At 39.6% G+C, this 22244-nt stretch overlaps 1 protein-coding gene across 1 annotated transcript in view; it reads left to right on the plus strand.

Moving 5' to 3' along the window:
* CASR (calcium sensing receptor) overlaps positions 1–22244 on the plus strand; it is a 155648-nt gene that overhangs the window by 129516 nt on the left and 3888 nt on the right. The window contains exon 6 of the mRNA XM_027845133.1: positions 17226–17349. Coding sequence (XP_027700934.1) covers positions 17226–17349 — 124 coding nt within the window. The remainder of the gene's footprint in view (positions 1–17225; positions 17350–22244) is intronic.

A 22244-nucleotide genomic window follows, 5' to 3' on the forward strand; every position in this document is an offset into this window, starting at 1 on the left:
GAAGGAAGGAAGGAAGGAAGGAAGGAAGGAAGGAAGGAAGGAAGGAAGGAAGGAAGGAGGAAAGAGGGAAGGAAAGAAACATTGCACTGTGCTAAGCATTTACAAATACTATTTCATCTGATCCTAACAACCCTGGGAGTTAGGTACTATTGTTATCCCCATTTTACAGTTAAGGAAACTGAGACATACAGAAGTTTAGTGACTTATTCAGGGTTCCATATCTCTGAGGCTCAATTTGAACTCAGGTCTTTTTACTCCAAGCTCATCACGTTGATCTCTATATGAACTAGCTGACTCTTTGAGTTGTAGAGAAGGTACTACTCCACACTGATACAGGGAGTTTCCTTATCCTATACCAAAGAAATCACAGGGTCAGTTTCTGTTTAAAGTTTACAAAACACTTGCCTCACTTTTTACAAATCAGGAAACTGAGGCTCATACTGGCAAATTGGTTTCTGCAGGGTGACAAAATTTAGTAAGTATCAGAACAAGGACTTGAACCCAGGTCTTCTGATCCTAAAGGCTAGTACTCTTTCTATGACATCTTTTTACCTCTATAGAAGCTCTAGGTTTAAATATTCAACAATATTCTCTATAATTTGTCACCATACTGTTCTGTTAGTAACCCTTACCAAAACGGAAAGAAATTTTTTATTTTCACTCTTACTTTTTTCCAGAATAAGAATTTGACATCTTTTTGTACTGCTCACCTGGTAAAGTTTCTCTATTTGTATTATATAGAAAGGCATTTCCTTTTTCTGGTGTATTGTCATTGTCCAGTCACGTTTGATTCTTCATGACTGCATTTGGGGTTTTCTTCTTAAAGATACTGAAATGGTTTGCCACTTCTTTCTCCAGCTCATTTAACTGATGAAGAAATTGAGGCAATCGGGGTTAAATGACTTGCCCAAGGTCACCTAGCTAGTAAGTGTCTGAGGCCAGATTTGAACTCAAGAAGATGAGTGTCCTTGACTTCAGGCCCAGCATTCTATCCACTGTGCCACCTAGCTGCCCTTCCTGATGTATAGTGGAGAACAAACTAGCTAATTTAGAATTCATTTGCTAGCCACATGTCACACTCTGATAATCCCTGCTGGGGAGGGGGCTGTGGGGAGGGGGGTGTTTGCAGGCTGGATTGCTTGAGTTCAGGAGTTCTGGGATACAATAGCTAAAATCAATCAAGCTTCTATAGTAGATCCAGCCCCAAGGTGATGAGCCTCTGGGAGCAGGGGGCTACCAGGCTGCCTACAGAGGGGTGAACCAGCTCAGACTATAAACAGAGCAGGTTCAAGCTTCTGTACTGGTCAGTAATAGGATCAGGCCCATGAGTGACTGGTGTACTTCCAACCTGCGTGACCCAGGGAGACCCAGTCTCAAAACAAAAAACAAAGAACAAGTTTCTAATTCATTCTTATGTCATGACCCTTGATATCAGTCATTAGCTTTCTAGGTAAAAACAGATTAGGGCAATCAAGTATCTTGATAATAAAAAGCACAGTGTGACTTAAGAATGATTCAAAATAATGGATCACTTTTCTGCAGCACATTATAGCTTACAAAGTATATTCCTCACAACAACCCTGTGAGGTGGGCAGTACAAGCATCGTTATTCAGTTTTTCCATCATGTCTAACTCTTTGTGACCCCATGGACTTGTCTGTGGGGTTTTCTTTCTTACTAGAATGGTTTGCCATTTCCTTCTCCAATGAGTCCCCATTTTATAGCTGAGGAACAAAGGCAAATAGGGGTTAACTTGCCCAGGGTCACACAGCTAGTAAATGTCTGAGGCTAGATTTGACCTCAGGTCTTCATATTTCCAAGCCCAGTGCTCTAACCACTGCTCTAATCACCTAGCTGACCTTAGTACAAGCATCATTATTCTCATTTATAGATGGTGGGACTGAGGCACAAAGAAATGAGGTGATTTAAACAAGTTCATAGTAAATGGCATAGCCAAGAACCAAACTGAGGTCCTCTCACCCTCAATACAGTACTTTTTTCTACAACAGATCCATTCGCCTATTTTTTCTCCTATTAGTATCAGGAATAGCAAAGACCACATCTCTCTACATAAAAAAAAAATTATTCTTTTATATCACATAGGTATTCAGTCCCATACTGACAAAAATATCACGTTTTCCAACATTCATAGCAGACATAGTCCTCTCTTCGAGTCTTGGAGATTGAAAAAACAGTAGAAATCTCTTCTCTGCTAGTGTTTATTCAGAAAAATACCTAAGAGACTATCACTTCAAATGTTCTAGAGGCTAAGGCAGCTAGGTGGCGCAGTGAATAGAATGCTGGGCCTAGAGCCAGGAAGACTCTTCTTTTCTGAGCTCAAATCTGGCCTCAGACACTTCCTAGCTGTGTGACCCTAGACAAATCCCTTAACCCTGCTTGCCTCAGTTTCCTCATCTGTTAGATGAGCTGGAGAATGAAAGGGCAAAGTACTCCATGTCAAGAAAACCCCAAATAGGGTAATAAAGAGTCAGACACACTGACAAACTGAGCTGATCTGTGTGTACAACTTGCTACTAGGTGATTGTGGAGGTACAGAGCTTAGATTAGATGCTAACTTTTCCATTAACTTGCTCTCTGAGTAGAGCAGATTATGCCTGGTTCCTCAGTTTAGATCAAGTCCAATCCATCATTTTCCAGATGAAGAAACCCAGGCCTAGGAAAATGACACAGCTTGTCTAAGTGACAAACAGCCATAATTAGCAGAAAACTTTGTTATTTTCAGATATATTTTTCAAATGCATCTGAAATTTTAGACACAAGCTTTTTCTCAGATGAAGGGCAGTTTCACTCGAGTGATTGTCAGCAACCAGGATTCACAGCTTTGCTAAATATAGGAAGCAAGTCCTTCTCATCTGGCATGAAGAAACACTACTCAGAGCCATAACTAGCAATTTTGACATCTGGGGCTTGGCAACACAAAGATATCCTGAAATTAACTTTTGTATTTCATGATGTGAAAAGAAATTAAGTATTTAAGACAAAATTCAATTGAATAGGAAGAAATATTAGTCAGGATAGTGGCTCAAGAGATAGAATCTCCGAGTTGGAAGGGTCTTTGGAAGTAATCTGGCCCAGCTCATAGGATTTGTTATCCCATGCCCTTTTTTTCTCTAACAGAAAGGTGCCAGTGAATTTCTTCACAAAACACTAAAGCAGAAGGAATCATTACTTGCCCTTGCTGGGGGTGGAAATGTCTCTGCTTGCGATGGGTGGGCAGTAGAGAGAAAGGCTAGTCTTCTTGGAAGGAAAAGCCCTGGGGAAGTGATAGGAAGGATTGGCTGGAAATTTCTTTATGGGACGGAGGGAGTGAATGAGCCAGTGCCTCACTCTCTCACAGCTACCTCACCTTTCCTGATTTTCAGCTGATAGTTGGTTCCCTTCATTTCTTTCTGCTCTGCCAAAGGAACTCATGAGTTAAATTTTTGCACCCTCTGAATTTTCCAATTCCTTGCTATCTTAACCTATTTATGACTGATAATACTCCCACAAGATTAATATTTGGTATGTGATTTCATGAGGCTAAACTCCTAGTCAACATGTTCTCATGATGTACGTAATAAATGTTTAACAAATACTCTTGAATTTAATTGAGTTGGCCTTTTTCATGACACACAGAAAAATATGAATACTGAAAATCACCTCCAACATGGGTGATACATCTCTCCATGCTGTGTCAACAAACAAATGGGATTCTTGGTTTCAACAAAATAGAATGGCTGTTCACACTTTTGATTCATTAATGTTTGGGGAGTAGGTAATCAGCAAGAATCTTGGGGCCGCTTCAGCCTCCGGACCTGATATCCTTTGAGTTTGGTATTTCAAGGAAGAAGAACAAAGCTGTCTTCATCTTAGGTTAACTACAAGACCAAATGCATCACATAAAAACCACAGCTAGAAATATTCCTTCAGATGTAAAGGATGCAAGGAGACAAGTGCACGTCTTCTTCACCGGCACCCAGCGAGTCCCTTTCATCTGGTCCAGGGAAATTAAGCTCTACACACAACTGCTCCCACAAGGCAGCTTCATTTTATATAATAGCTCAGTGTCTTGACTCGCAGGGGTGGGGAACCTGTGACCTCGAGGCCACAAGAGGCCTTCTAGGTCCTCAAGTGCGGCCCTTTGACTAGTTTGGATTCAGTCAAAGGGTGGCACTTGAGGACCTAGAAGTCCACATGTGGCCTCGAGGCCGCAGGTTCCCCTGGGCTAGTCATTTCTAGAAATACCAGTGACACTTTTATCATGTTGATATATTTCCTTAAAAGATCCCCAACCTGAGAGTCTAGGGACCTGTTTTAATACTGGCTCTGCCAATATTATGTGACCCCGGGTAGGTTGCATCCCTTCCCTGAGTTTCTCTGTCTGTATCTATAAAATGAAAGGGCAACTTAGTGTAGTTAATCTAAATTCTAGAGGACCTGCATTCAAATTCCAGCATGGTCTCTTACTATTTGTGTGAGCTTAGGCAAGTCATGTAACCTATCCAGGTCTCATTCTCCTCTTTTGTAAAAGGAACACATTCAACTAGATCAGCACTATTGTAAGTGACAGAAGGCCTTCCCCCCCCCCGTTCCCCCCCAGCATAAAGAGTTCCAGCCCAGACCTATCTCATTCTTGCTGAGAATATGATTGTTTGGTATTAACACTAAAAGCTATCTTGAATGAATTTTTGAGCTCCAGGGAATGTTGAGCTTCTTCCTCTGACTAGTTGTATTCCAATGGTTAAAATTCCCCCCATTAAAATGTAAATTCTCTACTATACCAAGTAAATAATCATCCCTGTTCTTCAATACATCTGGATTTTCATGCTTTAAATAGGCTTTCATCTAAAACTGTCCATGTAAAAACCTAGCCACCATTTATTGTAGAACATATAAAACTTGCAAGAACTTAAAAACTACTATTTAATGACAGAGAACATGTAGCCATAATTAAAAAGGGTGGTGATGTAAGTGCCACTAAAATCTCTAGCTTCCTTCAAGGCTCCACTCATGAGTCATCTTCCACAGGAAGTCTTTTCTTATTCCTGTCCTTGTTAATACTCTCTCCTTCTCAAATCATCATGAATATGTATTTACATGGCGTATCCCCTCAAAAGAATATGAGACCCTTGAGGAAAGAGACTGATGTTTATTTTGTCTTCCAATTCTTATTACCCAGCACTGTACCTTGCATGGAGTAGGCACTTAAAACATGATTGCTAGATTGGCAAAAACAAAAGAATAAGACCTCTTTGAGAGTAGAGATTGTTTCATTTGCTATATGTTTATTCCCAGCACCATCCTAGCAAAATATTTGACACATAGTAGGCACTTAATAAATGCTTGTTGATTCATCCAATGATGCTTCTAGCCCTGAGACATGGCACTGTCATTAACTGAACTCTAACTAGGTCAGATAGCAGTTTGTCTGAAAAAGAGCTGAGGGTTTCAGTGGATTGAAAGATCAGTGTGATCTGACATAGATGTGGGCTATGGTAGCCAAAAAAAGTCAGTATGGGTTAATGGGTTGCATTAAGAGAGGTGTAGATTCTAGGAATAAGAAAGTGAACTTAGTCCATTTGAACTCCCAGATCTTCTAAAAACAAAAAGTCAGTCCATAAGCATTTATTAAGCACCTGCTATGTACCAGGCACTATGCTAAGTGCTGGAGATAAAGAAAGCCACCAATTTTTAAAAATAGATTCTGCCCTCAAAAAGCTCACTGTTTAATTGGGGAGACAACATGTGAAAAACTATTTACAAGCGGCTCTTCATGACCCCATTTAAGGTTTTCTTGATTGAGATACTGGAATGGTTTGCCTTTTGCTTCTCCAGCTCATTTTTACAGACGAGAACCTGAGGCAAACAGGGTTAAGTAACTTGGCCAGGGTCACACAGCTAGTAGGTTTCTGAGGCTGGATTCGAACTCATGAAGATGAGTCTTCTTGATTCCAGCCCAGTGCTCTATCCACTGCACCACCTAGCTGCTCCTAAACAAGATATAGATGTAATCAATGGAGAATAGTCTCAGAACACTAAGATTAAGGACTGGGAAAAGGTTTTTTTGAGGTGAGACAAATAATACTTTTACAGTTTATAAAATACTTTCCTGGTAGCAAGTCTAAGAGGTAGGTAGTATAAGTACTGTTGCCTCTATTTTAAAGGTGAGGAAAGCAACATCCAACCAGTATAAGTATCAGATTTTGGAGCCTAGGTCTACCTGACTGCAGGCCCAGTGGTCTGCCCTCCATACCATGCTGCCTCATTCTCAATTCTATTCTATCTCTCTATAAATCAAACAGTCAATCAATAAATGTGTATTAAGCACCTACTATGTTCCAGGCACTGTGCTAGACAATGAGAACATAAGTGCAAAGAATAAAACATCTGTTATGATGGAGTTTACAAGGCGGGGGAGATAAGAAGCCTTTTTCAGGTTTGATTTTTCACAGCAAAGGTAGTAGGAAGCTAGGCCTGCTTTGTGTAGGGAAGGGTATCTGTTCCCCCTCCTGTCCCGCTACCAAATGTGTCTTCTTGCACACCACCACCTGGGCAATAGAAGGGAGAAAGCAGGCGTGCTTTTCTTCAGAAACACAGATGAAAAGTTTTCCATTTAGAAAAGGACAGAATCAGGGGGAATTATGTCACCACCTTCAAGGATGATTGATAACACCTGGAAGGGTGATCAGGCCTGGAGATCACAACAAATAAGGGGTTTAGATTGGAGAAAGCTTACTTAGGGGACTCAGTTTTGCTGTATTCAAATATTTGCAGGTCTGGCTGGGGGAAGAGGGTTTATATTTGTTTCAGAATCAAAAACAACCCATGGGACGGAGATTTCCGCTAGATAAAAGCAGAAACTTTCTGATAATTAAAGCCTTGTAAAAGTGGAGTGGGCTGCCTTGGGAGGGGGTAGCTTACCCATTACAAGCAGAGAGTGGGTGACCAGTGGTTAAGAATGCTGTCAATGTGACTCCTCTTCAGGGATGAGTTGAACTAGCTGCCCTCTGAGGCCTCTTCTGACCTTAAGATTCTCTGAATGATGTCAGATAACAACCGAGCACTACTCTCCATGCTGACCTTCCAACATTAACATAAAAGCCAAATCTAGAAATTTTCATTTAACTTGACTTAGACCCCCTGATTGAATGTTGTAAAGCATATTGTCCTTGATTAGAACAGGAAGAGACTTTAGAAGATACGTAGTCCAATGTTGCCATTATCCCTGGGGCCTTCATAGGGCCTAGTCTATTGTGGGATGCACATTCTTACTTTCTTTTTTGTTCAGGTTTGTTTTTATTTTTTTAATACCTTGCTGTACAAGTCAATTGGGCAGCTAGGTAACGCAGTAGATACAGCACCAAGCCTGGAGTCAGGAAGACTCATATTCTTGAGTTCAAATCTGGACTCAAACACTTACTAGCTGTGTGACCCTGGGCAAGTCACTCAAACCCATTTCTCAGGTCCTCATCTGTAAAATGAGCTGGAGAAAGAAATGGCAAACCACTCCACTATCTTTGCCAAGAAAACCCCAAATGGGGTCACGAATCAGATATGACTGGAACAACTCATCAACAACAACAAATACACAGAAATGTTATGTACTAACTATTAGATACTCCTCTGATCATCTAAGTGGTACAATGGATAGAGCCCTGGACTTGGAGTGAAGAAGATTTGAGTTCAAATCCTGCCTCAAATGCTTATTATGTATGACTTTGAACAAGTCACTTAACCTCTTTCTGCCTCAGTTTCTTCATCTGTAAAATGGTAATTATAATAGCATCTATTTCCCAGGATAGTTTTGAGGATAAAATTAACATTTGTAAAGCACTTTGTAAACCTTAAAGTGCAATTATAAATGCTAACTATAATTATGTTTATTTATTTTATGCCCCTTCTCACACTTAGAGGCCATCTAGTTCAACCCCCTCACTTTACAGATGAAGTCATTAAGGCCTAAGGAGAAGAAATTTGCCTTAGGGATACACAGTATTAAGTAGCAGTGCCAGAATTTGAATCCAGGTTCTTTGCCTCCAAATCAGGGCTTTTCTCACTTTCCCACTATTTTTCAGTAAGTATTTGATGGGGTCTAGTTGTACTAACCCATGCCATCTTCTTGAAGGGCCATTACAACCTTCTCACAAGGTATGTGGGCCTCTAAAGTAGCTGAGTAGACCACCAGAGAAACATCACAGGTCTGTTCCATTTCTTATTCATTTGTTTCATCCTTCCAGTTTCCTCTGGCCAAGCTAAGTTCTAACAAACTTTCTTCAGGCTTGTTTTCTTCCCAACTGCATTTTGCTGTTTTGTGAGGTGATAACATTTCATAATATTGTCATCCTTTTCAATCATGTTTCGCAAGTGGGCTCATAAACCGAAACAGTATTTCTCTTGGCTGCCAGGCCTGTCAACTTGGCAAAGAGACCAACTGTTTGCTGGTCAAGGTGATTTGTGGACTCTTTTGGCCCAACTCCTAGAAGTGACTATTACTTTAATTAAACCATTTTAAAAAATGGTCATCAGGAGCAGCTACGTGGTGCAGTGGATAGAGCACCGGCCCTGAAGTCAGGAGGACCTGAGTTCAAATCCGGCCTCTCACCAAACACTTGACACTTATTAGCTGTGTGACCCTAGGCAAGTCACTTAACCCCAATTGCCAAAAAAAAAAAAAGAAAAGAAAAAAAAAGTCATCATCAGAATCAATTCTCTATTTCAGTCCATTTCCCATTTTCTCAAATCAACAGCTTCTTTGAGTAGACTGGGGACAAAATGGTACATAATGTCTTTTCATCTTTACCCTTCCCTCAAATTTGATATTGATTTTAAGCTTTGCTCTTACCAGCCAATGATCTAACTACATACAGACAGTCAAATCTGAAATGACTTGCTACACCAGGAACCAGTCCCTTAACGTCTATTAAAATACAATCAATGTAATTTTTTTTTGACATTGTTTGGTACTTGCTGCATAGTTTCTTCCAATTTTCTTCTTAAAGAAAGGACAAACGGTGTACAGAAGTCTTTGGCTTCTCATTGCTTAATCCTGATTTCACATTTTCCAGTTTTTTTTGGCCATTTTCCTATGTTTACTTTTACTATGAAGTTCCCTAGTATTATGACATTTGTTGATTTCATTATGAGGATCTTATCAGGTTCTTCCTGGAATTGCTGTACTTAATCAACCTCTAAAATAAATGTATGTGCACATCTTTTTGTTTATATTCATCATAAACACTAGAAGCTGAATAATTAAAACTACCATGAAAGGATGATTTTGGTTGCTTTTTGAGACACAGTTACCATTCATTTAGACTCTACATATTGTATTTGTACATTGTTTGTATGTTGTCCCTCCCACCCCACCCCCCATTAGAATAGGAGCTCTTTGAGAGAAGCAACTGTTTTTTGCCTTTCTTTGCATCTCCAGTGCTTAGCACAATGTCTGACACATAATAGGTGCTTAATAAATGCTCCCTAACAATGAAACCAGCTCTACCAACTCTAGTATTCACCTCTTAAAGGAGAACTTTTTCATATAGCTGTAACATTCTTATGTCTTTTGAAAGCTTCTTGTCTAGGGAAATTGTCTATTTGGATATAGTTTAGTTCCTTCAGCAACAAAGGAAATCTATTGATTACTGAACAAAGATGTGGTAAGAGAACTAGCAGTTAAGTTATGTTTTCAAGGGCAAGTCCAGTGATAGAGATTTAATAATGCATCCTGAACGAAATGGTTAATCAACACCAGCTTCAACAATGGTCTCAAGACCAAGGAAGCTGAACCATCTCCAAGATGGCAGAATCTTCCTGGGCCCGTACACCACCATGAATCCAGTATTTGTGTAATCTGTGGCCATGGTGATAGCAGACCAAAAAGACTAGAAAAATCTGCATGAGGTAAAAGAGTTTTTTTGTTCTGTTTATTTTCACCACAAGTGGGGAAAAAAACAATGGAATTATTTCTAGAAGTAGGCAAGAAAGAATTTTTTTGAAAGTTTGTCCAATTTGTTTGCTTTCCCTTTCCTAGTTTTCCATTGGTCATTTCTCCATGAAAGATTCTCTTCGGAGGATTTGTGGAAAGACATGGGCAAAAATGCACAGAATGAAAAGATGTGAAAGAGTTGCAATCCGTTCATGGAATTCCTACTTGATAAGATCTCAGATCCATCAAAGCCAGGTTTTTACAAATACTGACAGTGTTAAGGTACCTGCAACCAAACTTTACATGTCTCACTTCTATGGGTCCTAAGGAAATGTACACAGAAGGAGTTCACAATGGTTGATATCTGGATGTACCATAGTCTTCACACCCCATTGTTCATGAAGTCTTTGTAAAGAACACAGTATGTTACAAGTCATTTAGGTGGAGATGGGAGAGATAGGTATGGAGTTAATGTCTAAGGTAATTGAAAGTGGACTGGAGTGACAGATGTGTGGTCAAAATACCCATGCAGTTATATCATCCTGGAGCCACCATACAATAAGTTTGAAGCTTAAATTCATGAGAGCTGTTCTACCATTAAAATGCCTCATGAACAAGGATCATTACCTATCTGGGGCACAAAGTGAGTATGTTGTGCTTGAGGGCTGAATGAGTTCATTCTGTGATAACAACCTTGGGTAAAATTTATAACTCTCAATTTCCTCAAATTCTTGTCTGTAAGCATTTTACTACTTCAGGTCACAAATCATGTGATGGTAGAATGGAGAATCATCCCTAAGGTCCTTCCCAGTGCTAAAATTCTTTGATGCTATAATGTTGATGTAGTGTGGATTATCACCTATTGAGTCTCATGAGTGTTAGATATAAAACTCTATAGCTGTAGAGAGAAGGATTCCCACCTGTCTTTTTTTCTGAGCAGTCTCCTTTAACAGTAATACACAGATGCATGACTACACATGTGTAACCTATATTGAATTGCTTGCCTTCTCAGTGAAGGGGTTGGGAGGAAGAAAGAGAGAGACTTTGGAACTCAAAGTTTTAAAAATGAATATTAAAATTGTTTTACATTTAATTGGAGAAAAATAAAACACTAAACAATTTTTTAAAAAAGAGTAACATACAAAGTTTGTAATAAACAAAATTTTTTTCCAATAGTGTGTGTACTCAGTATTTTTTTTTTAAATTAAATCCTCATGTCTGGAGTACAGTTCTTATTTAAAGAGATTTGTAGTGCTCTGGGAACCATCAACAGTGGTGAGAATGTGGAAATACTTTCTAGGAGATATTAAAGGACAAGAGACTAAGAAACAGAATGCAGTTTGCCTAAGTGGGAAGAAAAGTTGTGCTTTGTATAAGCCTGACATATTTTTACCATTTTTTCATTAATAAGCATTTATTTTCTCTCCCTCCCAGCACCCAACTGGAAAAAAATGATAAAGAAAAAATCCTTGTAACAAATATGCATAGTCAAGCAAAACAAATATACATAATCCAACAAAATAAATTCCCACATTGGCCAGGTCCAAAAATGTATGTCTTATTCCGCATCTTAAGTCCATCACCTTTCTGTCAGGAAGTGGGACGTATGTTCCATTATTGGTCCTCCAGAATCACAGTTGGTCATTGTGCTGATCAGAGTTCTAAATGTCAGTGTTATTTGCTCTTACAGTGTTATTGTTATAGTATAAATTGTTTTCCTGATTCTGCTTACTATACTCTGAATCAGCTCATATAAGTCTTCCCAGGTTTTCTGAAACCGTCTTCTTTATCATTTCTTATAGCATTATAGCATTCCATTACACGAATATGCTATTATTGGTTTAGCCATTCCCCAATTGATGGGCACTCATTTAGTTTTCTGGTTTTTGATACTACAAAAAGAGCTAGTATCAGTATTTTTATACGTAATCTCTATATGGTATCAACCTAGTAGTGATATTAGCAGTTAATAGGTATGCATAGTTTAGTGATTTCTGGGACATAGTTTGTGGTAATATTTCCAAAGAAATAAGATTCTTGTTCAGAAAGCAGTTGACCTATGTCAGGTAGACTTGGGAAATAGGAATCAGTCTTCTAAACATAGTCAGAAGAAAAAGTATACTTAAACTGCAGCTAGGAGACACAATGGATGGAGTACAGAGCCTGGAGTCAGGAAGACTCCTGAGTTCAAATCCAGCCTCTGACTCATACTAGCTATGTGACCCTGGGCAAATCACTTCACCTTATTGGTCTCAATTCCTCATCTATAAAATGATTCAAAGAAGGAAATGGCAAACCACTCCAGTATCTTGGAGTTTTCTTGGCAAAACCCCAAATGGTGTCACAGAATTGGACATGACTGAAAAAATAACTGAACTACAACAAAATGTAAGTCCAAAATGTACACAGGCCATATGTCTGAAAGTTCTCTTCAAAAGATCATAGAGTCAACACTGGAAGACATTTTCATAGATAATCTAGTCCAGTCTCCTGATTTTACAGAGGAAGAAACTGAGGCACAGATAGGTTATGTGACTTGCCAAAGATCCCACAATAATTAGAGGCAAGCATTGAGCCCAGGTCCTCTGACTCCAAATTCAGCATATTTTGCATTGAATCACATTGCCTCCCTAATACTTCAATGGTCTATGATTTTGTTGATGTAAGACCTCTTTCCACTAATATAGACCATAGGTTTAATGAATTGCTACGGCTGACAAAAGTCATCAACTAGAGACCAGATTCCTGATAATGAGCCCCTCTCCAGTTGTTTAGGCTGGGCTTTGTTTGACAAACACAGATCATCACCTGGCATGTAGCTGAAGCCTTTATAACTTCATAAGGTCCTGACAGAGTTCGTATTACACTGACCTAGCCTTTGAGAACCTGGATGCATGATGCAAAGCAATTTGGAGCTATGTGCCAAAAGTCATTAAACTGTACCTGCCTTCTGACCCAGAGATGCCATGAGTGGACCTATGCTCCCAAAGAAATCAGAAAAAAAAAGAAAAGATCCTATATATACAGAGATATTTATAGCAGGTTTTTTGTAGTGGTGAAGACCTGGGAACAAACAGGATGCTCATCAGTTGGGGAATGGCTGAACAAATCATGATATATTCATGTAACAGAATACTATTGTGTTGTAAGAAATGTGGAAATAGCTAATTTCCAAGAAAACTGAGGAGACCTCTATGAATTGATGCAGTGTAGGTGCTGTGCTTGGAACATAGTAGATGCCTAGGAAATGCTTGATGATTGATTGGTTCTCTCTCTGCATATCTCTAGTGACAGAGAGCTACCTTAAAAGGAAGCTCATTTTGTTGTCAGACTGCTCTAATTGTTAGAATGTTCTCCCTAACCTTAAATTTAACTCTGTCACTTACTTCTACTCTTCTGCCTTCTAAAACCACATAGAATAAGTCTAATCCCTCTCCAGACTGTAGGCCTTCCATTATATGAAATTTATTATTCCCTAGCCTTCTCTTTTCTATGCTAAATATTCCCAATTCTTTCAACTGTTTCTCAAATAGCATGGTTTGGGAACCTCTTTCAAGTCTAGTTGTGTTCTTCTTGACCTACTCCAGCTTGTCAGTGTCTTTGCTAATTAGTAGTGCCTAAACCCAAATGAGGGACAGCTAGGTGATGCAGTGGATGAAGTACTGATCTGGAGTTAGGAAGATCTGAATTCAAATGTGGCCTCAGACACTTCCTAGCTGTGTGACCCTGGGCAAGTAACTTAACCCGTATTTGCTTTTGTTCTTAATATGTAAAATTGTGACACACTGGAGAAGGAAATGGGAAACCAATCCAGTATCTTTGCCAAGAAAATCTCATGGAAAAAATCCATGGAGTCATGAAAAGTTAGACACAACTGAATGACTAGACTACAATGAATGAAGTACTCTTAGTGTCTCTTATATTTACTAACTATGGGACCATTAGCAAGTCATTTAACCTGTCTGAGACTCAGTTTCTTCTTCTGTAAAATGGAGATAATATCTGTAGTGCCTATTTTACAGGATCATTATGAGATTCAAATGAAATGAAGTATGAATAGCATCTATAAACTTTAAAACACTGTACAAATATCAGTTGCTTCTGTTGTTGATGATAAAATGATTATTACTAATGGCTGGATCAGGATGGAATAGAGAGATGCTAAGACTTCCCTCATTCTGGAAATCATTTTTCCACTAATGTAGCATAAAATTATGTGAGTTTTCTCGGCAGCCATTTCAATCAAACCATTGACTCATTGCATTTGTATCAGCCCAAATTGCCCAGCCTTTTTGATGAGAATGGCTGTTAAGCCGTGTGTTTTCCCTCCCATGCTTGTGAAATTGATTTTTGTTCGCTCAGATATAGAACTTTGCATTTATTGTGATTCATTCCCATCTTTTCAGACTGAGCCCATCATTCTAACTTTTCAGGGCTTGTTATCTTGATTTCATCTTCCATCTTTTAGCCATCCCTTCCAATTTTGCATTATTAACAAATTTGATAAGAATACCCTCTGTGCCCTTGTTCAATGGATAAAAAGCTCAAACAGAACAAGACTGAGGGCAGGGCTCTAAACTGTACCTTGATAGGTTTCCCTCCAGGTCAACCTATTAATTATCTCTCCAGGTCAACCTATTAATTATCAATATTTGGAAGACATATTCAACCAGCTCCTTTTTATCATTCAACCCGTCTTTCTCCATCTTGTCCATAAGGCAACCCTGTGAGATTTTTTTCAAAAACCTTTCTTGAATCCAAACATATTGTGTATGTAGCATTTCTTTGATCCAATGTGCTTGTAGAATCATGTATTTTTTTTAGCTGCGAGTACCTTTGAAATCACTGAGCAGAATTGGCTGCACAATTAGCCTAAAGAGCATCTATCAATATCCTCCCATTTCATTTTATAAATAAGGAACCTAACATCCAGAGATGCAAATAGCACTAGATTTGTAAACAAAAGATGTTCTGAATCATGGCTCTACTATCATTGACCTTCAACTTTCTCATTCGTAAAATAAATGGTAGATTAAATGACCTTTAAGGTCCCTTTTAGGTCTACACCAGGTCACACAACTACTCAGTAGCAACGCTGGGACCTCAACTCTGCCTTCTGACTCCTAGTCCAGTGTTCATACACTATGCCATGGTAATGGCCTTGGCCCAAGTCATCTTGTGGACAGGAGGAAAAGGTAACTTTAGGAGACGGGTAAAGATAGCTGAACAAGATGAAGCAGGGAAGTTCAGTGTTCTCCCAAAACAAAGATTGAGGAAGGATATCATATCGAGCTGTTGTTGTTAGGTCATTTTCAGTCATATCTGTCTGTTCATGACCTCTTTGGGGGTATTTTTGGCAAAGATACTGGAGTGGTTTGCCATTTCCTTCAGCTTTTTTTTAACAGATGAGGAAACTGAGGCAAGCAGGGTTGAGTGACTTCTACAGGGTCATACAGCTAGTAAGTATCAGAGGCTGGATTTGAACTCAGGTCTTCCTGACTCCAGGCCTGACACTCTATCCATTGCATCACCTAGCTGCCCCAGATTGAGGACTGAACAGAACATACAAGAAGAAACCACAGTGGGTAATTTTTCAAGCCCCATTCAGAACAAGAGACAGACAAAAGCCTGTAGGCATTAGCAAGGAGGTTAAGTCTGAGAGGTCTGTGAAAAGTCTTCCAATTAGGGGACTAAGCATGGGCCTGTGGCTGTGTATGAGGCAGGGGAAAGGTTAAGGAACAAGTTGTCAGCTTTGTTATTTTGACCTGTCATCCTGAAGTCAACAGGACTGAGGCTGGGACTTTCAGCTGAATAACCAAGGCAGGGATTATCAACCAGTAGGGAGCCTATCACTCTGTCACCTTGATCCCAGAGCAAGCTCTTGGATTTAGCCCTCAGACCTGGGATGAGTCCAAATTGTGTAACCAGGGCAAGGACTATGGACCATTGGTGAGCCTACAGCTCTTACTCTGAACCTGTAGAGCCTCCTAGTTAATTGACAGGGAGCAGGGACAGTGCCATCTACTGGAACTCTAACCAGAGGCAAGCTTGTAGTTGTATTGCTCAAACCCAGATTGAGGTTGAGAGCCTACAAAACTCAGACCAAGACAGCAGTGCTCAGACCAAGTCCAAGATCAGGCCACTTTGGGCCCAGTAAAAGATTATAGCTCCCAGGTCTGAAATGCCCCTGAGATCCTCTAAGAACACAGCACTCAATACCTAGAGAAATCAATAGCAGAACCCCAGCTAGTGAAGAACAGGACCATACATGGCCACTAAATCCGAGAAGTACAGAAAGCTGCCCCTAATACAAAGTTCCACTTCAGGAAATAAGCTTTTATAGAGTTGGAAACACTCAAGGCACTAACTCAGAGGAAGAGACTAACTCTACAAAAGTTACAAATGAAACCTTGAAACAATGACAAGGTCACCACACAAGATCAACTAGAATTGGGGAGGGGGGAGGGAGAGGTGGAGAAAGTGGGGGATGAAATTAGTATTTCAACAACTGGGCAAATCACTTGACGTCTCTCAGTCTGTTTCGTCATCTGTAAAAGGGGAGTGATAGCAATATAAATCACACAGGAGTATTATGAAGATCAAATAAGATAATACATATGTGAAGCTCTTTACAAACCTTAAAATGCTACATAAATGTTAGCTGTAATTATTACAAGGGCAGCTAAGTGGTACAATAAATAGAGCACCAGGTTTGGAGTCAGGAAGATCTGAGTTCAAATCCAGCCTCAGATACTTAGTTAGATGTGTGGTCCTGGACAAATCACTTAACCCTTTTTGCCTTAGTTTCCTCATCTGTAAAATAAGCTGGAGAAAGAAATGGCAAGCCACTCCAGTATCTTTGCCAAGAACATTTTCCCAAAAAGGGTCATAAAAAATCAGACTCAACTAAAATGACTGAACAAAAATTATTACTAGAACAGCACAATGCCAGAAAAGCTATTTATGGAATGACACAAAGTGAGGTGGGTTTCTTGACCATACTTTGACTTGTGCTGCCACTGTGCAACCCCCACTCCCAGACCAATTCTCTGTCATCCTGTGTACTCTTAAAATCAGCACCAAAGAAGTGTGTGTGTGTGTGTGTGTGTGTGTGTGTGTGTGTGTGTGTGTGTAATGGGGGGATGGAAAGTATATGGGCAGGAAATAAACAGATTATTCATTGAAAAATTAAAAATTTTAAAATCTCTGATATATATCAGAAAAAAATTGTTTTTAGTTAAATCAGCACCAAACCCCTTCCTGGCCTAATGCAATTTATTTTGTTTCTTTTCATCTTTAAGGTGCCATTTTCCAACTGCAGCAGAGACTGTCTGGCAGGAACCAGAAAAGGGATCATTGAGGGGGAGCCCACCTGTTGCTTTGAATGTGTGGAATGTCCTGATGGCGAGTACAGTGATGAAACAGGTAAGAGAAAGAATGTTGTCCTAGTGATTAAAGGTTTGAATGAAAGCTGTCCGGGGTTTGCCTTGGGGGCCAGCAAGAGTAAATGAAACCCATTACCAGGGAGGAATTGTTTTGGCTTTTATTTCATCAACTAAGAACTCTTGAGATGTGTAAACACTCTCCATCTGTCCACCTCAGCGATTTACAACCTTCGAGAATTGTCTGGGGTCACTCAAAGTTGTGACTTATCCATAGTCACACAGCTAGCATGTCATCAGAAGCAGGTTTTTGTTGCACCCAGGTCTTCTTTTTCTCCACGTACTATACCTGCTGCCTCTTTGGAGGAACAGAATAGTACTCTGACTCATTGAATCACCAAATACATGTTAAGTGACTACTGTATGTATGAATGAGTGAATGAATAAAAAGGCATTTATTAAGCACTTAATATGTGTGTCAAGTTTCATGATGGCATGCTTACATGGGTTCTGGATAATGGACAATGCTCTCATGCTTTCCCAGTCACAATGGAGTGATGCATGGCTATATGTTAGCTCCCATGCTTTTTAGCATGCTGTTTTCAGACACCTTTGATGAGGATGAAAATGGCATCAAGGTCAGCTACTACAGTGATGGTAAATTATTCAACTTGAAAAGGCTACAAGTGAGACTAAAGTAGAGGGAGAGTTAGTGCATGATTTTTTGTTTGCAGATGATTATGCACTCAATGAAACCTCTGAAGCCAAGGTGCAACAAAGTATGGATCGATTCTCTGCTGCTTGTGTGAATTTTGACCTGACAATTAACACCAAGAAAATACAGGTGCTTTACCAGTCAGAACCACACCATCCATATGGAGAACCATCAGTCATAGCAAATGGAGAAATTCTGAATGCAGCGGCTAAGTTCACTTACTTTGGCAGTATACTCTCCAGGGATGTACACATTGTTAATGAGATTGAGGCATGCATTGCCAGAGTTAGCTCAGTGTTTGAGAGGCTCTGAAGGAAAGTGTGGGAAAGAAGAGGTATTAGACTGACTACTCATGGCTTGTGGCTACATGACCTGAGCACACATTTCTTCCAGTCCTTCCCTTTTTGCAAAAAAAAAGATGAAGTAAGGGAAACAGAGCCAAGATGGCAGAGCAGTAGAAAATAGTGAGCAAGCTAAAAACAAAAACAAAAACTCCACACAGATTTAGAAAATGTACCAGACCAAATCCTGATAAAAAAAATCCAGAAAATGCCACTAGAATAATTTTTCCAGACCAGGTTGGCATTTGGAGACAGACTGTAGACTCTGGGGATGGGTCTAGCCAGGAGCTCTCTAGTACCCAGGGAGAGGCTATGAACAGGGACAAGAAGAGGTCCCAGATACATACCAGGGCACTGCAGGGGTGGGAGAACAAGTGCCACCTGGCAGCTTTGGCTCATACTACTGAGTTGTGAGTTACAGATCCAGGGTGAACTAAGAAGTGGACCTTCCCCACAGGGTGAGATTCCCAGGTAGGAAAACTCTGACTGGTATACAAAGAAAGGTGGAAGTTCAGAAGCAAGCAGCATCAATGTGGCTCCAAACACAGGAGTACGATCTTAGTTCCAGCATCTAGCCCACTCTGATACTTACAAATGTATACCCAAAGCAGGAATCCCAGACCAAAAGGAGCCTACAGTTATGTTACTCTGAAGCAGCACAGCTTCACAGGTGGCTCATAGGGGTGGAGCCCAGCAACAATCTTGCTCAGACCCAAATCCAAGTTAGAAGCTTGACAGATGAGGGAGTAGCAATCAGACTTTGCCTTGGATCAGATCACTTTAGAAGTATTGAAAGCTCACAGGTCCTCAGCCTGTACCTGAATAACACATCACTCAGTACCCCCAGAAAGCAGAAACAGGACCAGTCTAGATCTTCCCTTCAGAAATATGGCAGCACCCAGTGCTAACATCAAATTTAAAGTCAGGAAGTAGGCTGGAAAAATGAGCAAACAAAAAAGGAACCCACCATAAAGAGTTATCTTGGTGCCAGGGAAGCTCAAGACATAAACACAGAAGAAGGGAGTGACTCCTAACATCTACAAGCAAAGCCTCAGAGAAAACAAATAAGAACTCAGGCATAAATTCAACTTGAACTCCTGGAAGACATAAATCATGAATTTTCTTTAAGAGAGTTAAAAATATTTTTAGTAATGAAATAATAGCTAAAGAAAAAAGGAAAAGAAATGAGAGCTATGAAATAAAGAATTGGAAAGGGAATTAACACTCTGGCACAAGAGATACAGAATCTTGCCCAAGCAACAAAATCCTTGAAATTTCAAATAGAAGCCAATGACTCCATGAGAAATATTAAAAACAAAACCAAAAGACTGAAAAAATGGAAGAAAATATAAGATATTTCATAACAAAAGAAAACAACCAATCCGAAAAACAGATTGAGGAGAAGAAAATTTAAGGATGATTCTACTACTGGTATGACAGGACCAAAAATAGACTCTAGATATCCTATTTCAAGAAATCTTAAAGTAACACTGACCAGATCTCTTAGAAGCAGAGGGCTAATTAGAAAATAGAAAGAATAATTGATCACCTCCTAATGAAATGAAAGCTTCTACAGACATCATAGCCAAAGTCCAGAGATTCTAGGTCAAAGAAAAAACTATTGCAAGCAACCTGAAAGAATGAGGACTCTTAGTAAGAATCACACATGATTTAGAAGCCACCACCATAAAGGAATGGAGAACTTGGAATGCAATATTACAGAAGGCAGAAAATATAGGTTTATGGTCAAGAATAATTTATCCTACAAAACTGAGTATAAAACTACAGGGGGGAAATGAATCTTTAATGAAATAGAGAACTTTCAAGTATTCTTGATGAAAAGTCCAGAGCTGCATAAAAAGTTCAAACATAGGAAGTAAGAGAAACAGTAACAGGTAAACATAAACAAATAATCAAAAGGGCCCAAACAAAGAAACTGTTTACATTTAAATTTTGGGAGATAATATATGTGTTCCCTCTGAACCTTATCCTCATCAGGGTTCGTAGAGAGAGTCTAATTAGACAGAAGACCTGGGAATGTTTCTGTTATATCCTGATGATCTTAAGAAAAGAATGGAAAGAAAAGAGAAGAATACATAGGGGAAGAGGGGAAGGAAGATTGGAGGAAAATACCTCATATAATCAGATTATACATGTAGACATCAATACAAACAAGGAGGAAGATGGGAGTAGTAACTGACACTGCAACTTCACTCACATTTGAACTGGTCAAAGGAGGGAAAAATACACACACGCACACACAGACATACACATAGGTAGGTGAGGAAGTACATTTCAGTCAACAGGAAAATAAGAAGGAAAGTGAATAAGAAGGTTAAGGAAAGGATTAGTCCTAATCAAAACAAATTCTGCCTAAAAATGTACAAAGAATTTGTAGCTCTTTTTGAGGTGGCAAAGAATGGGATTCCAAGAGAGTATCCATAAATTAAGAAATGTCTGAACAAGTTACGGTATATAAATGTAATGGAATACTACTGTGCTATAAGAAATGATGAAGGGGTGGTTTCAGAGAAACCTTGGAATACCTGTATGAACAGCTGCAGATTGAAGTGAAGAGAACCAAGAGAACAATTTATACAATGACAACAATACAATAAAGACCAACAACTGAAAGAGTTCAGAACTCTGATCACAGGTTGTGTTGTGTTTGTCCTTCATTCTCGAAGAGGACCATGACATCAGGGAGATGATGACATGACTTGCAGTTGACTTTGATTTGAGTGAGGGAGGGCTGTGCAAGGTCACCAGCCTCACTTTCTCCTCCAGAGCCCTCTGAGTCCAGTGGCCAGATGTGGATCAGGATGACTGGAGATGGCCCAGGATGCAATGAGAGACCTTGGCGCTTTTAAGCTAAGGTCTTTTCAAATTCTCTCTTTGAGTAAGGCAATGCCCATTCAGTGAATAGGCCTCTTTAAGAAGAGAGTCAAGGGATGGCCCCTTCAATAAAAAAAAAAAAATCAAACTAGGAAGGGAAGAGGAGGCAAGAGGGTTACTGGCCAAAAGAGAAACAATTACTATTTACATTCACTCTGAGCCAGGAGGGCCCAAAAAATAACCATTAAGTGGTGCTTAGGCAGAGACCAATTGTCCAATCTATGAGATCGAGTGAATTGGGTTTAAGGTTTGGTCTTTGAGAGAGAGATGTGGCCAGTAAGTGAACTAGGCAGCTTTTGGCCATCAAAATTTACCTTCCTTTGGGCAGAACACCTTTAGGTGAGGGGAGAAAAGTGGAGGGGAGAGAAGTGGAGAGGAGAGGAGAGGAGAGGAGAGGAGAGGAGAGGAGAGGAGAGGAGAGGAGAGGAGAAGAGAAAATAATCAACCATAATTTCAGAGGACTCATGATGAAACATGCTACATACTTCCTGATGAAGAGGTACAGGATTGAAAGTACATAGTGAGACATATTTTTTTTGACATAGCCAATGTGGAAAATATGTTTTGCTTTACTATACATGCTTACAGCAGGGATTTTGGGGGTTTTTTTTGTTCTAGATTGAGGCAGAGGGGGTGGATAGGGGAAGAAGGTGTTGGCATGTGAGAGAGAGAAGGCAGATTTTTGCTGATTGAAAAAGAAAATATGTGTGTGTGTATATATATATATATATATATATATATATATAATGTTTTCAGTGCATTACAAAGAAAATGAGTTAGAGAAGCTGAAAGAACCATTACAAAAACATGCTCTAATTTGGATAGTAATGCTTCCTGAAAGAGTGAAGATGGGGCAATAGAGTACAAGGGCAGGGAAATATGGTTCCCCCAGCTCTTCCTTCATCATTTTGGTTTTGTCTTTTCCCCTCATACTAATATGCACTTCTATGGTATGGTCAGTGTCAAGGAGTGAAAATGAAAATTCCC

This window comes from Vombatus ursinus, unplaced genomic scaffold, assembly GCF_900497805.2.
Source record: "Vombatus ursinus unplaced genomic scaffold, bare-nosed wombat genome assembly UNPS02014959.1, whole genome shotgun sequence".
In the NCBI taxonomy this organism is placed as follows: domain Eukaryota; kingdom Metazoa; phylum Chordata; class Mammalia; order Diprotodontia; family Vombatidae; genus Vombatus; species Vombatus ursinus.